General features: G+C 42.7%; 1 protein-coding gene across 9 annotated transcripts in view; it reads right to left on the minus strand.

Annotated features, from left to right (window-relative positions):
- The window catches only part of slit1a (slit homolog 1a (Drosophila)), a 163775-nt gene that overhangs the window by 76263 nt on the left and 72855 nt on the right, over positions 1-14657 (minus strand). For all 9 annotated transcript variants that reach the window (XM_036960387.1, XM_036960388.1, XM_036960393.1 and 6 more), the window contains exons 5-7: positions 5274-5345; positions 3792-3863; positions 822-893 (exon numbers count right to left, since the gene is read on the minus strand). In XM_036960387.1, the coding sequence (XP_036816282.1) occupies positions 822-893; positions 3792-3863; positions 5274-5345 (216 nt within the window). The remainder of the gene's footprint in view (positions 1-821; positions 894-3791; positions 3864-5273; positions 5346-14657) is intronic.

Genomic DNA, 14657 nt, shown 5'->3' on the forward strand with positions numbered 1-14657 from the left:
TTGATTTAATTCGTATATACATCATTTCATATTTTGTCATTATATTTAGACAATAGGCTTGGGGGGGTTGGTCTATTTCTGGGTTAGTTTTTGTTGTGTGTTCCTCAGATTTAGAGATATAATGGTTTCTGGCATGGATATAGGCCTGATGTGGGTTATGGCCGTCAACCAAAACTCCATGGAACGACTGAATCTATCTCTTCTCATTCAGATGATAGGACTGTTTAAATCTGCTGCTACATGGGACACTAAAGTATGAATGGAAAACAGGACTGGTTTATTTTATAACAACTTAATATATCTCAAAAGGGATTTGTTGAATACAACTCCTGGAGGATAATGGAATATTATATTAGATTCTATTCTATTCTATCTACTCTATTCCTTTCTATGCAAACAAATAAGAATCAATTATCCTCAGTCATAGTTTATTATGTATGAAACCTTCAGTCGTACAGTGAAGTTGTGGTATATATTTTCCCATAACTGAGGGAGTGATGCGATGGTTATTGGATCTCTGCTTCCTCGTGGAAAGCTGATCTGAGTCAGGTTAAAGCAGACTGTCATGGTGAAAACATTACTCTTCGCATGACACGGTCTCAGAGAGATGGATCACCAAGTAATCTTCCCAACACCATACATCTAGATCAGAATACACACCAGGATTATCATGACACACATGATGAAGGAGAAGATGAGACAAGAAAGAGGGGGAGAGGGGGAAAGGAGAAGAGAGAGAGAGAGGTGGGTGAGGAAGGGAGAAACAGAAAAGGGGAGAGAGGGAGGGAGGGAGGGAGGGAGCCTGGTAGTGTGTGACTTACAAGGTACGTAGTTTTGGCATGTGGTTGAAGCTGGAGACTGGGATGCTGCTGATGTTGTTGTTGTTCAGAGTCCTGGAAGAGACGGAGAGAGAGAAGAGAGGCAGCATGACAACACGCAATACAATGAAACAAATCACAGTCTCTCTTTCTCCATTTCACCTCACTGCTCTGCCTCAACTGTTCTACGTTCTTCTACTTTCCTCCCTTCTTTCTCCTGTGGCTGGGAATTCCCGTGGACCTCACGATGCGATATTATCACGATACGATATATATTGCCGTGGAACTCACGATACGATATAATCACAATACGCTATGAATTCCCGTGGACCTCACGATATGATATTATCACGATACGACATGTATTCCCGTGGACCTCACGATACGATATTATCACGATACGATATTATCACAATACGACATGTATTCCCGTGGACCTCACGATAGGATATTATCACGATACGATATGTATTCCCGTGGACCTCACGATGCGATATTATCACGATACGATATGTATTCCCGTGGACCTCACGATGCGATATTATCACAATACGACATGTATTCCCGTGGACCTCACGATAGGATATTATCACGATACGATATGTATTCCCGTGGACCTCACGATGCGATATAATCACGATACGATATGTATTCCCGTGGACCTCACGATGCGATATTATCACGATACGATATGTATTCCCGTGGACCTCACGATGCGATATTATCACGATACGATATATATTGCCGTGGAACTCACGATACGATATAATCACGATACGATATGTATTCCCGTGGACCTCACGATACGATATTATCACGATACGATATGTATTCCCGTGGACCTCACGATGCGATATTATCACGATACGATATGTATTCCCGTGGACCTCACGATACGATATTATCACGATACGATATGTATTCCCGTGGACCTCACGATGCGATATTATCACGATACGATATGTATTCCCGTGGACCTCACGATGCGATATTATCACAATACGATATATATTGCCGTGGAACTCACGATACGATATAATCACGATACGATATGTATTCCCGTGGACCTCACGATAGGATATAATCACAATACGCTATGAATTCCCGTGGACCTCACGATACGATATTATCACGATACGATATGTATTCCCGTGGACCTCACGATACGATATAATCACAATACGATATGTATTCCCGTGGACCTCACGATACGATATTATCACGATACGCTATGAATTCCCGTGGACCTCACGATAGGATATAATCACAATACGCTATGAATTCCCGTGGACCTCACGATACGATATAATCACAATACGATATGTATTCCCGTGGACCTCACGATACGATATAATCACAATACGATATGTATTCCCGTGGACCTCACGATACGATATAATCACAATACTATATGTATTCCCGTGGACCTCACGATACGATATTATCACGATACGACATGTATTCCCGTGGACCTCACGATACGATATTTTTACGATACGATATGTATTCCCGTGGACCTCACGATGCGATATTATCACGATACGACATGTATTCCCGTGGACCTCACGATGCGATATTATCACGATACGACATGTATTCCCGTGGACCTCACGATACGATATTATCACGATACGACATGTATTCCCGTGGAACTCACGATACGATATTATCACGATACGATATGTATTCCCGTGGACCTCACGATACGATATTATCACGATACGATATATATTGCCGTGGACCTCACGATACGATATAATCACGATACGATATAATCACGATACGATATGTATTCCCGTGGACCTCACGATACGATATTATCACGATACGATATGTATTGCGATTCAATTCTGTGATTTTATTGCAATTCGACGTTCCAAACATGCTGCTCACCATATGTCTGCTTCAGAGGGACAGAGAGAGACATGAGAACATGAGTTGGAAAGTCATAGAAATAAAAGTTCTGAAAATAAATTGGCTCCCTATTTAAAAAGAAGATGGAGAACAATCCATGAAGGGAAAATACAGGAGTTTTGGTGCAGGGACAGCCAACTAGAGCAAAAATAATATTGTCAAAATGATACGATATGATATTTTGTCAAAAATAATATCCCAATATGTAACTGTATCCATTTTCCCCCCATCACCACTTTCTCCCCTTACCTCTGACTTAATTCCTCCTCAACCCTTCTCTCTTCCTCCTCCCCCACCCCGTTTCTCTCTCTATTCCATTGGGAATATAACACCTCTTCCCTCACAGATGGGACACCTTCACATATTCATGCCCTCTCACCTCCCACAAACACATTATTTATGTGCACACACACACACAGACCAATCTCCTCCCATCCCCACCCCCGATAGTGGGCATCAGGTGCAGAGCAGAGGAGGTCATTTCAATCAGCCTAATAACCCCACAGTCTCCTACCTCTACCCGACTATTGTAACATCCCCTCCATCCTATTAAAAAATAACTCACACTATTTCCACAGCCCACAATCCAAACCTGCTCCCCACCATACACACCCCTACTGTCAGCCCCCAGGCACCATGAATTAATGGACCATGATATTAATGAATCAATAGGTCCGTCCGTGCCTGCAGGGACCAATGACTGACTGGATGAATAAAGTTGGCGCCTGGTTATATTAGTTAGTAATGGTTATTAGAAGTGTACTGTCTTAATTTCAAAAAGTGCTTTTTGCTTAATAAATCAAGAAGGGGTGAATAAATAATGAGGTAGTGTGTGTGTGTCTGTGTGTGTCTCTGTGTGTGTGGTGTGTGTGAGTGTGTGTGTTATTCTGTGTGTCTGTGTAAGAGTTTGTGTATCAGACCAACCCTATTGTCAAGCATTGGCATGGAAACAAGCAAGGAATCACACCCCTCTAACCCGCCCCGATAATATTTCACACACACTCATCCTCTCTACCATTGTTTACCCCCCACTGTGCACAGTGTGTGTGTGTGTCTTACAGTACTTCCAGGCCCCTCAGTGCTCTGAAGGCTCCGTCCTCGATGCAGCCAATGTGGTTCTTATCCAACTGACTAGAGACACAACAGAGACAGAAACATTACAAACACACGCACGCACGCACGCACACACACACACACACACACACACACACACACACACACACACACACACACACACACACACACACACACACACACACACACACACACACACACACACACACACACACACACACACACACAGAAAAACAGATGTGCAATGCACTGCAAAATGTTCTTTCTCTCTCCATCCCTCTCCCACCAATTTTAAACAGTCACATATATTAAATAAGCAGCCATTTGTAAACTTAATCGATGAACATAATCTATTCCAATACCAGCTACTCATCACAATAGCCCGATGGTCTAAAGCACTGTCATCAATCTTACAAACTATAGCATTTTCCCTATAGACCAGAAATAATCATCCACGCATGAATGCATGCAGGCAAAGACGTGCGTACACACACACACACACACAGACACACAGACAGACACACACACACACACACACACACACACACACACACACACACACACACACACACACACACACAGAGACACACAGACACAGACACACACACACAGACACACACACACACACACACACACAGACACACACACACACACACAGACACGCGCACACACACACACACACACACACACACACACACACACACACACAGACACATATACACAGACACACACACAGACACAGACAGACACACACACACACACACACACACACACACACACAGACAGACACAGACACAGACACACACACACACACACACACTCTGTCCTCAGAGGGCAGAAAAATCACTGATAGGGAGTACACTGAGTGTGGGTAAATCGATGGTAATATAGTCATCTCTCCTCATATAACCGTAGGAGAGTTAGGCACACAGTGCTGATTCTTTCTCTACTGTGATAGCATCATCAATCAGTATGTGTGTGTGTGTGTGTGTGTGTGTGTGTGTGTGTGTGTGTGTGTGTGTGTGTGTGTGTGCGTGCGTGCGTGCGTGCGTGCATGCGTGCGTGCGTGTATGTGCGTTAATCTCCAGCGATAGCAATATAAATCACAGCTCCATCTGTGTACAGGGTGAAAGCTAACCCACTCTGTCACTGTGATATACTGATGCCACCTACAGTAACTGACTGGGGCCATGCTCATTAGCATACACAGAGCTGACAGACAGAGAGGCTCAGTACAACGTGTGTGTCAGTGTGTGTCTGCGTACGTGTGAATAAAACTCATCTGATATGATTAATAATATGATATTATGAGCAAGTACGTTGCTCCTTTGTCTTAGTGTTACATGAGAGCATTCTGATGCTATGACAATATGATGTAGAGTTAGTATTGAGAGTGAAGGGACATTCATTCATTCATTCATGGATTAATTCATTGATTCACTAATCTGAGACTGAAGATTCCCTCACAGGTTCTTGATGTCTGTAGCTCCTCTGAAAGCCTTCCTGGGGATGGACTGGATGTTGTTCTCACTCAGATCTCTGTGAACACAACAACATGACAATGTTAGATCAAAGATACTGTGCCCAATTTCTAAGCTAATACACATATCACACAGCCAGGATAGATAGAGGGAACATTGTGGGAGCATTGTGACACATTGGTAGTGGATGGGATGAGTTTCCTTCATAAAAACGCGTTAAGACCCAGGTGAAGGCTCTCTTCTAGCCTGAACGGAATGTCGTTTTTATTTCATCGTACGGTAGTCCCTAACAAAGACCAGAGAAAACCACTCAGCTGTGAGTAAAAGCTTCCTGTGGACTAAACAGGATTATTTTCTTCATCACTATGGATAGAGAAAACATGGAAGTCATTCATCTGTGTAGCTGAATGTATCTGTGCCAAAAAGCCCTAGGTGAGGAGCGTCATGCAGAGGGCTAGAGTAGAGTAGGTAGCTGTTTTATTTAGTGTTCACTCGTGCTAAAACATTTCCTAAGGACCCCTGTGAGACCCAGTGAGAGGTGTCCTGCTCAGTGCCTACACACAAACCCTTCAAACAGGCAGCAGAGTAGGCAACCAAGAGAGGTCCTATTAGACGTACATGGTGCATGGGTCCAGACAAAGAGGATTGAATGAAATGCTGCATGTGTATGTGTATGTGTTGTGTGTGTGTGTGTGTGTGTATGTGTTGTGTGTGTGTGTATGTGTTGTGTGTGTGTGTGTGTGTGTGTGTGTGTGTGTGTGTGTGTGTGTGTGTGTGTGCGTGTGTGTGTGTGTGTGTGTGTGTGTGTGTGTGTGTGTGTGTGTGTGTGTGTGTGTGTGTGTGTGTGTGTGTATGTGTGTGTGTGTGGGGGGGTTGGGGTTGTGTGTGTGTGTGTGTGTGTGTGTGTGTGTGTGTGTGTGTGTGTGTGTGTGTGTGTGTGTGTGTGTGTGTGTGTGTGACAGAGAGAAGGGTTGTGCGTGCGTGCGTGCGTGCGTGCTTGTGTGTAGAGAGAGAGGTGAAGAGTGAGCGATGGAGTGAGTGGAGGGTTAGAGTTAGGAGAGGAGGAAGGAAATAAAGAGAGGGAGAAGCACAAGTAGCCATAGTTTTAATTAGCATGTCTTTGTTTGGTGGCTAAACGTTGTGCTAACCTCATTCAGAGAGAGGCTGTCCCTCTTGCAGTGACAAACACACACACACACACACACACACACACACACACACACACACACACACACACACGAGGGGCTCCTGTCTTATTCCCACAGCCCAACGGACATAAACAGAACACTCATGGCCCCCTTTAGAGAGGCCTACAGGATTTCTCTCTCCTCGTCTCCCTCCCTCTCCCACTCTCTCTGGTTCATCTCACAGTTCTCCTTTGGTATGTTGATTTATGATTTCACAGACATGGTTTCAACATCATACAAAAGGAATGAAAAAATACCTGGTGCCACAGAGAACAGTAAGAGTTGTGCAATCTATCTAATGAATGGTTCCTTGTTTCTTTATACTCTAGCAGCAATTAAAACAGCCGTCTGCAGGCCGCTGCAAATATATCACAATTAATCGTGGTATTTGCACGGTTGCTATTTTGAATATCCATGACACTCTCATTCCAGGTCAACCAGTAAACTTTTAAAATATGCCCTAGTATGTTTGAACACGCCCACACACACACACACACACACACACACACACACACACACACACACACACACACACACACACACACACACACACACACACACACACACACACAGAGAGAGAGACACACACATTCTCCAGTAGCAACTATGAGGCAGGTCTTAACTGGGCTCTACTGTAAAGTTTGAGTGTTGTATTAGTAAATGATGGTAACATGCCATGACTTCACAGAAGAGCACAGTGATGAAATGAAAACATTCACCTAGAAAAAACTAGAGGAGAAGCCAGCCAATTATCTAAACAGCGCAACATTCCTCACCTATAGACAGCAGCTTTACCTGGCTCCTGTTCAAGCTTGAGCATGTACGTGGACATGAGTCTTCTTCCCACCTTGTATTCACCTCTCTGGTGTTAACACACTGTGTTATGGTACTGACAGACCATGTTATAACTCTCTGGTGTTAACACTATGTTGTATGGTACTGACAGACCGTTTTATAACTCTCTGGTGTTAACACTCTGTGTTATGGTACTGACAGACTGTGTTATAACTCTCTGGTGTTAACACACTGTAGTATGGTACTGACAGACTGTGTTATAACTCTCTGGTGTTAACACTCTGTAATATGGTACTGACAGACCATGTTATAACTCTCTGGTGTTAACACACTGTGTTATGGTACTGACAGACTGTGTTATAACTCTCTGGTGTTAACACACTGTGTTATGGTACTGACAGACTGTGTTATAACTCTCTGGTGTTAACACACTGTAGTATGGTACTGACAGACCATGTTATAACTCTCTGGTGTTAACACACTGTGTTATGGTACTGACAGACTGTGTTATAACTCTCTGGTGTTAACACACTGTGTTATGGTACTGACAGACTGTGTTATAACTCTCTGGTGTTAACACACTGTGTTATGGTACTGACAGACTGTGTTATAACTCTCTGGTGTTAACACTCTGTAGTATGGTACTGACAGACTGTGTTATAACACGCTACTGATCTCTACATGCTCCTGGAGCTGTTAATGACATCTCAATCCAGACACAGAGATGAGACAAGACTTCTGGCACAGAGGTACACTGTGGTGTGTGTCTGTGAGTGTATATGTGTGTGTGTATGCATGCAGTTAATATATCATATATCGTTAACAATATAATCATATATCATATATATAACAATCATATATTGTTAATTGAAATGCATTCCAGGTGACTACCTCATCAAGCTTGTTGAGAGAATGCCAAGAGTGTGCAAAGCTGTCAACAAGGCAAAGGGTGGCTACATTGAAGAATCAAAAATATTAGATATATTTTGATTTGTTTATCACTTTTTTGGTTACTAAATTACATGATTCCATATGTGTTATTTCATAGTTTTGATGTCTTCACTATTATTCTACAATGTAGAAAATAGTAAAAATAAAGAAAAACCCTTGAATGAGTAGGTATGTCCAAACTTCTAACTGGTATTCTATTTATACAGTGGCTTGAGAAAGTATTCACCCCCCTTGGCATTGTTCCTATTTTGTTGCCTTACAACCTGGAATTAAAGTTGTTTTTTTTTGGGGGGGGGGGGGTTGTATCATTTGATTTACGCAACATGCCTACCACTTTGAAGATGCAAAATATTTTTTATTGTGAAACAAACAAGAAATAAGACAAAAAAACAGAAAACTTGAGCGTGTATAACTATTCACCACACCCAAAGTCAATATTTTGTAGAGCCACCTTTTGCAGCAATTACAGCTGCAAGTCTCTTGGGGTATGTCTCTATAAGCTTGGCCATCTAGCCACTGGGATTTTTGCACGTTCTTCAAGGTAAAACTGCTCCAGCTCTTTCAAGTTGGATGGGTTCCGCTGGTGTAGTGCAATCTTTAAGTCATACCACAGATTCTAATTTGGATTGAGGTCTGGGCGTTGACTAGGCCATTCCAAGACATTTAAATGTTTCCCCTTAACCACTCGAGTGTTGCTTTAGCAGTATGCTTAGGGTTATTGTCCTACTGGAAAGTGAACCTCCTTCCCAGTCTCAAATCTCTGGAAGACTGAAACAGGTTTCCCTCAAGAATTTCTATGTATTTCATGCCATCCATCAATCCTTCAATTCAGACTAGTTTCCCAGTCCCTGTTGATGAAAAACATCCCCACAGCATGATGCTGCCACCACCATGCTTCACTGTAGGGATGGTATTCTCGGGGTGATGAGAGGTGTTGGGTTTGCGCCAGACATAGCATTTTCCTTGATGGCCAAAAAGCAAAATTTCAGTCTCATCTGACCAGAGTACCTTCTTCCATATGTTTTGGGAGTCTCCCACATGCCTTTTGGCGAACACCAAATGTGTTTGCTTATGCTTTTCTTTAAGCAATGGCTTTTTTCTGGCCACTCTTCCATAAAGCCCAGCTCTGTGGAGTGTATGGCTTAAAGTGGTCCTATGGACAGATACTCCAATCTCCGCTGTGGAGCTTTGCAGCTCCTTCAGGGTTATCTTTGGTCTCTGTGTTGCCTCTCAGATTAATGCCCTCCTTGCCTGGTCCGTGAGTTTTAGTGGGCGGCCCTCTCTTGGCAGTTTTGATGTGGTGCCACATTCTTTCCATTTGTTAATAATGGATTTAATGGTGTTCCGTGGGAAGTTTCTGATATTTTTTTATAACCCAACCCTGATCTGTACTTCTCCACAACTTTGTCCCTGACCTGTTTGGTCTTCATGGTGCCGCTTGCTTGGTGGTGCCCCTTGTTTAGTGGTGTTGCAGACTTTGGGGACTTTCAGAACACGTGTAAATATACTGAGATCATGTGACAGATCATGTGACACTTAGATTGCACACAGGTGGACTTCATTTAACTAATTATGTGACTTCTGAAGGTAATTGGTTGCACCAGATCTTATTTAGGGGCTTCATTACAAAGGGGTGAATACATATGTATGCACTACTTTTCCGTTTTACATTTTAATTTTGTATATAAACCATTTTTTTTTTTTTTTCACTTCACCAATTTGGACTATTATGTATATGTCCATTAAATGAAATCCAAATAAAAATTTATTTAAATTACAGGTTGTAATGCAACAAAATAGGAAAAACACCAAGGGTATGAATACTGTTGCAAGGCACTGTATATACACTACCGGTCAAAGGTTTTAGAAACACCTACTCATTCAAGGGGGGAGAGAATGCCAAGAGTGTGCAAAGCTGTCCTCAAGGCAAAGTGTGGTTATTTGAAGAATCTCAAATATATTTTGATTTGTTTAACAATTTTGGTTACTACATGATTCCATGTGTGTTATTTCATAGTTTTGATGTCTTCACTATTATTCTACAATGTAGAAAATAGTAAAACATTTAAAAAAAACTTGAATGAGTAGGTGTTTTAAAACTTTTGACCCGGAAGTGTACAGTGTATGTGTGTGTGTGTACAGTGCCTTCGGAAAGTATTCAGACCCCTTGACTTTTTCCACATTTGTTACATTACAGCCTTATTCTAAAATTGATTAAATTGTTTGTTTTTTCTAATCAATCTACACACAATACCCCATAATGGTAATAATTTTATTTAATTTGTGCAAATTTATTACAAGCAAAAAACTGAAATGGTGACAAGCTTTACACCACTCCAGCCAACGCTTGGCAATGCACATGGCGATCTTAGGCTTGTGTGCGGATGCTCTTCCATGGAAACTAATTTCATGAAGCTCCAGACGAACAGTTCTTGTGCTGGCATTGCTTCCAGAGGCAGTTTGGAACTCGGTTGTGAGGACAGACAATTTTTACATGCTACGCGCTTCAGCACTCGGCGGTCCCGTTCTATGGGCTTGTGTGGCCTACCACTTTGCGACTGAGCCGTTGTTGCTCCTAGACATTTCCACTTCACAATAACAGCACTTACAGTTGACATGGCAGCTCTAACAGGGCCGAAATTTAACGAACTGACTTGTTGGAAAGGTAGCATCCTATGACGGTACCTCGTTGAAAGTCACTAAGCTCTTCAGTAAGGCCATTCTACTGTGAATATTTGTCTATGGAGATTGCATGGTTATGTGCTTCATGTTATACACCTGTCAGCAGGGTGTGGCTGAAATAGCCGAATAAAAACATCTCACGGGGTGTCCACATACTTTTGTATGTATAGTGTATACAATTGAAGTCGGAAGTTTAAATACACCTTAGGCAAATACATTTAAACTCAGTTTTTCACAATTCCTGACATTTAATCCAAGTAAAAATGTCTTAGGTCAGTTAGCATCCCCACTTTATTTTAAGAATGTGAAAAGTCAGAATTAGAGTAGAGAGAATGATTTATTTCAGCTTTTATTTCTTTCATCACATTCCCAGTGGGTCAGAAGTTTATATACACTCAATTAGTATTTGGTAGCATTGCCTTTAAATTATTAAACTTGGGTCAAATGTTTCGGGTAGCCTTCCTCAAGCTTCCCACAATAAGTTGGGTGAATTTTGGCCCATTCCTCCTGACAGAGCAGATGTAACTGAGTCAGGTTTGTAGGCCTCCTTGCTCGCACACGCTTTTTCAGTTCTTCCCACAAATGTTCTATAGGATTGAGGTCAGGACTTTGTGATGGCCACTCCAATACCTTGACTTTGTTGTCCTTAAGCCGTTTTGCCAAAACTTTGGAAGTGTGCTTGGGGTCATTGTCCATTTGGAAGACCCATTAGCAACCAAGCTTTAACTTCCTGACTGATGTCTTGAGATGTTGCTTCTATATATCCACATAATTTTCCTCCCTCTTGATGCCATCTATTTTGTGAAGTGCACCAGTCCCTCCTGCAGCAAAGCACCCCCACAACATGATGCTGCCACCCCTGTGCCTCACGGTTGGGATGGTGTTATTTGGCTTGCAAGCCTCCCCCTTTTTCCTACAAACATAACAATGGTCATTATGGCCAAACAGTTATATTTTTGTTTCATCAGACCAAAGGACATTTCTCCAAATAGTACGATCTTTGTCCCCATGTGTAGTTGCAAACCCTAGTCTAGCTTTTTCAGGCGGTTTTGGAGCAGTGGCTTCTTATTTGCTGAGCGGCCTTTCAGGTTATGTCGATATAGGACTCGTTTTACTGTGGATATAGATACTTTTGTACCTGTTTCCTACAGCATCTTCACAAGGTCCTTTGCTGTTGTTCTGGTATTGATTTGCACTTTTCACACCAAAGTACGTTAATCTCTAGGAGACAGAACGCGTCTCCTTTTCCCATGATGTCAAGCAAAGAGGCACTGAGTTTGAAGGTACGCCTTGAAATCCATCTACAGGTACACCTCCAATTGACTCAAATGATGTCAATTAGCCTATCAGAAGCTTCTAAAGCCATGACATAATTTTCTGGAATTTTCCAAGCTGTTTAAAGGCACAGTCAACAGTGTATGTAAACTCCTGGCCTACTGGAATTGTGATACAGTGAATTATAAGTGAAATAATCTGTCTGTAACAATTGTTGGAAAAATTACTTGTGTCATGCACAAAGTAGATGTCCTACCCGACTTGCCAAAACTATAGTTTGTTAACAAGAAATTTGTGGAGTGGTTGAAAAAACAAGTTTTAATGACTCCAACCTAAGTGTATGTAATCTTCCGACTTCAACTGTATATTTGTGTGTGTGTGTGTGTACGTACAGGTGCATACGTATGCGTGTTTGTTGTCTGTATGTCTGTGTGTGTTTGACCCTGCAGTCAGACAAGATATGAGATTTGAGATAAGATGAGGAGATGAGACAAGCTTCCAGTACAGAAGAACATGGAGCAGAACAATGCATTGCTAAGTAACAGCTTTACGGCCGTAGTTCACTATCTCACTGTCAAGAAAGAAGAAAAGGCACTTGTGGCCGGTGATTTTAATACAGGGAAACTGAAAACGTTTGACCTCATTTTTACCAGCATGTCTCCTGTGCCAGTAGAGACAACAAAACTCTAGATCACCTTAACTCCACACACAGAAAGACATTACAAGGCTCTCCTTCGCCCTCCCTTTGGCAAATCTGACCATAACTCTATCTTCCTGATTCCTGCTTACAAGCAAAAACTCAAACAGGAAGTAAAACAGGCCCGTCCCCAGGTGGTGAAGGTAGGCAACAACAAATCTGCCACACTGACCCTCAACGCGAGGGCCCCTCAGAGGTGCGTGCTTAGTCCCTTCCTATACTTTCTGTTCACCTACGGCTGCGTAGCCACACACAACTCCAACACCATCATTACCTTAGCTGACGACACAACGGGGGTAGGCCTGATCACTGACGACGATGAGACCGTCTATAGAGAGGAGGTCAGAGACCTGGCAGTGTAGTGCCAGGATAACAACCTCTTCTTCAACGTCAGCAAGACAAAGGAGCTGATTGTGGACTACAGGAAACGGCGGGCAGAGCACGCCCCCATCCACATCGATAGGGCTGTAGTGATGCAGGTCGGGAGCATCAAGGTCCTCTGATTCCACATCCCTGATGAATTTACACGCTGTTTAATTATTATTATTTTTTTCTTCTTAGAACTTCTTAAAGCATTGTTGGTTAAGGGCTTGTACGCCCAATTTTTCAGTTTTTGATTTGTTAAAAAAGTTTGAAATATCCAATAAATGTCGTTCCACTTCATGATTGTGTCCCACTTGTTGTTGATTCTTCACAAAAAAATACAGTTTTATATCTTTATGTTTGAAGCCTGAAATGTGGCAAAAGGTCGCAAAGTTCAAGGGGGCCGAATACTTTCGCAAGGCACTGTATGTACATATTTACCTCAATTACCTCGTACCCCTGCACATCGTCTCGGTACTGGTACCCCATGTATGGAGCCAAGCTACCGTTACTCATTATGTATTTATTCCTCGTGTTATAATTTTTTTTTCTCTCTGCATTGTTGGGAAGTAAGCATTTCACTGTTAGTCTACACCACAGGAGGTTGGGAAGTCAGCGTTTCACTGTTAGTCTACACCACAGGAGGTTGGGAAGTCAGTGTTTCACTGTTAGTCTACACCACAGGAGGTTGGGAAGTCAGCGTTTCACTGTTAGTCTACACCACAGGAGGTTGGGAAGTCAGCGTTTCACTGTTAGTCTACACCACAGGAGGTTGGGAAGTCAGCGTTTCACTGTTAGTCTACACCACAGGAGGTTGGGAAGTCAGCGTTTCACTGTTAGTCTACACCACAGGAGGTTGGGAAGTCAGCGTTTCACTGTTAGTCTACACCACAGGAGGTTGGGAAGTCAGCGTTTCACTGTTAGTCTACACCACAGGAGGTTGGGAAGTCAGCGTTTCACTGTTAGTCTACACCACAGGAGGTTGGGAAGTCAGCGTTTCACTGTTAGTCTACACCACAGGAGGTTGGGAAGTCAGCGTTTCACTGTTAGTCTACACCACAGGAGGTTGGGAAGTCAGCGTTTCACTGTTAGTCTACACCACAGGAGGTTGGGAAGTCAGCGTTTCACTGTTAGTCTACACCACAGGAGGTTGGGAAGTCAGCGTTTCACTGTTAGTCTACACCACAGGAGGTTGGGAAGTCAGCGTTTCACTGTTAGTCTACACCACAGGAGGTTGGGAAGTCAGCGTTTCACTGTTAGTCTACACCACAGGAGGTTGGGAAGTCAGCGTTTCACTGTTAGTCTACACCACAGGAGGTTGGGAAGTCAGCGTTTCACTGTTAGTCTACACCACAGGAGGTTGGGAAGTCAGCGTTTCACTGTTAGTCTACACCACAGGAGGTTGGGAAGTCAGCGTTTC

Source organism: Oncorhynchus mykiss, chromosome 23 (assembly GCF_013265735.2).
Source record: "Oncorhynchus mykiss isolate Arlee chromosome 23, USDA_OmykA_1.1, whole genome shotgun sequence".
NCBI classification, from domain to species: Eukaryota; Metazoa; Chordata; class Actinopteri; order Salmoniformes; family Salmonidae; genus Oncorhynchus; species Oncorhynchus mykiss.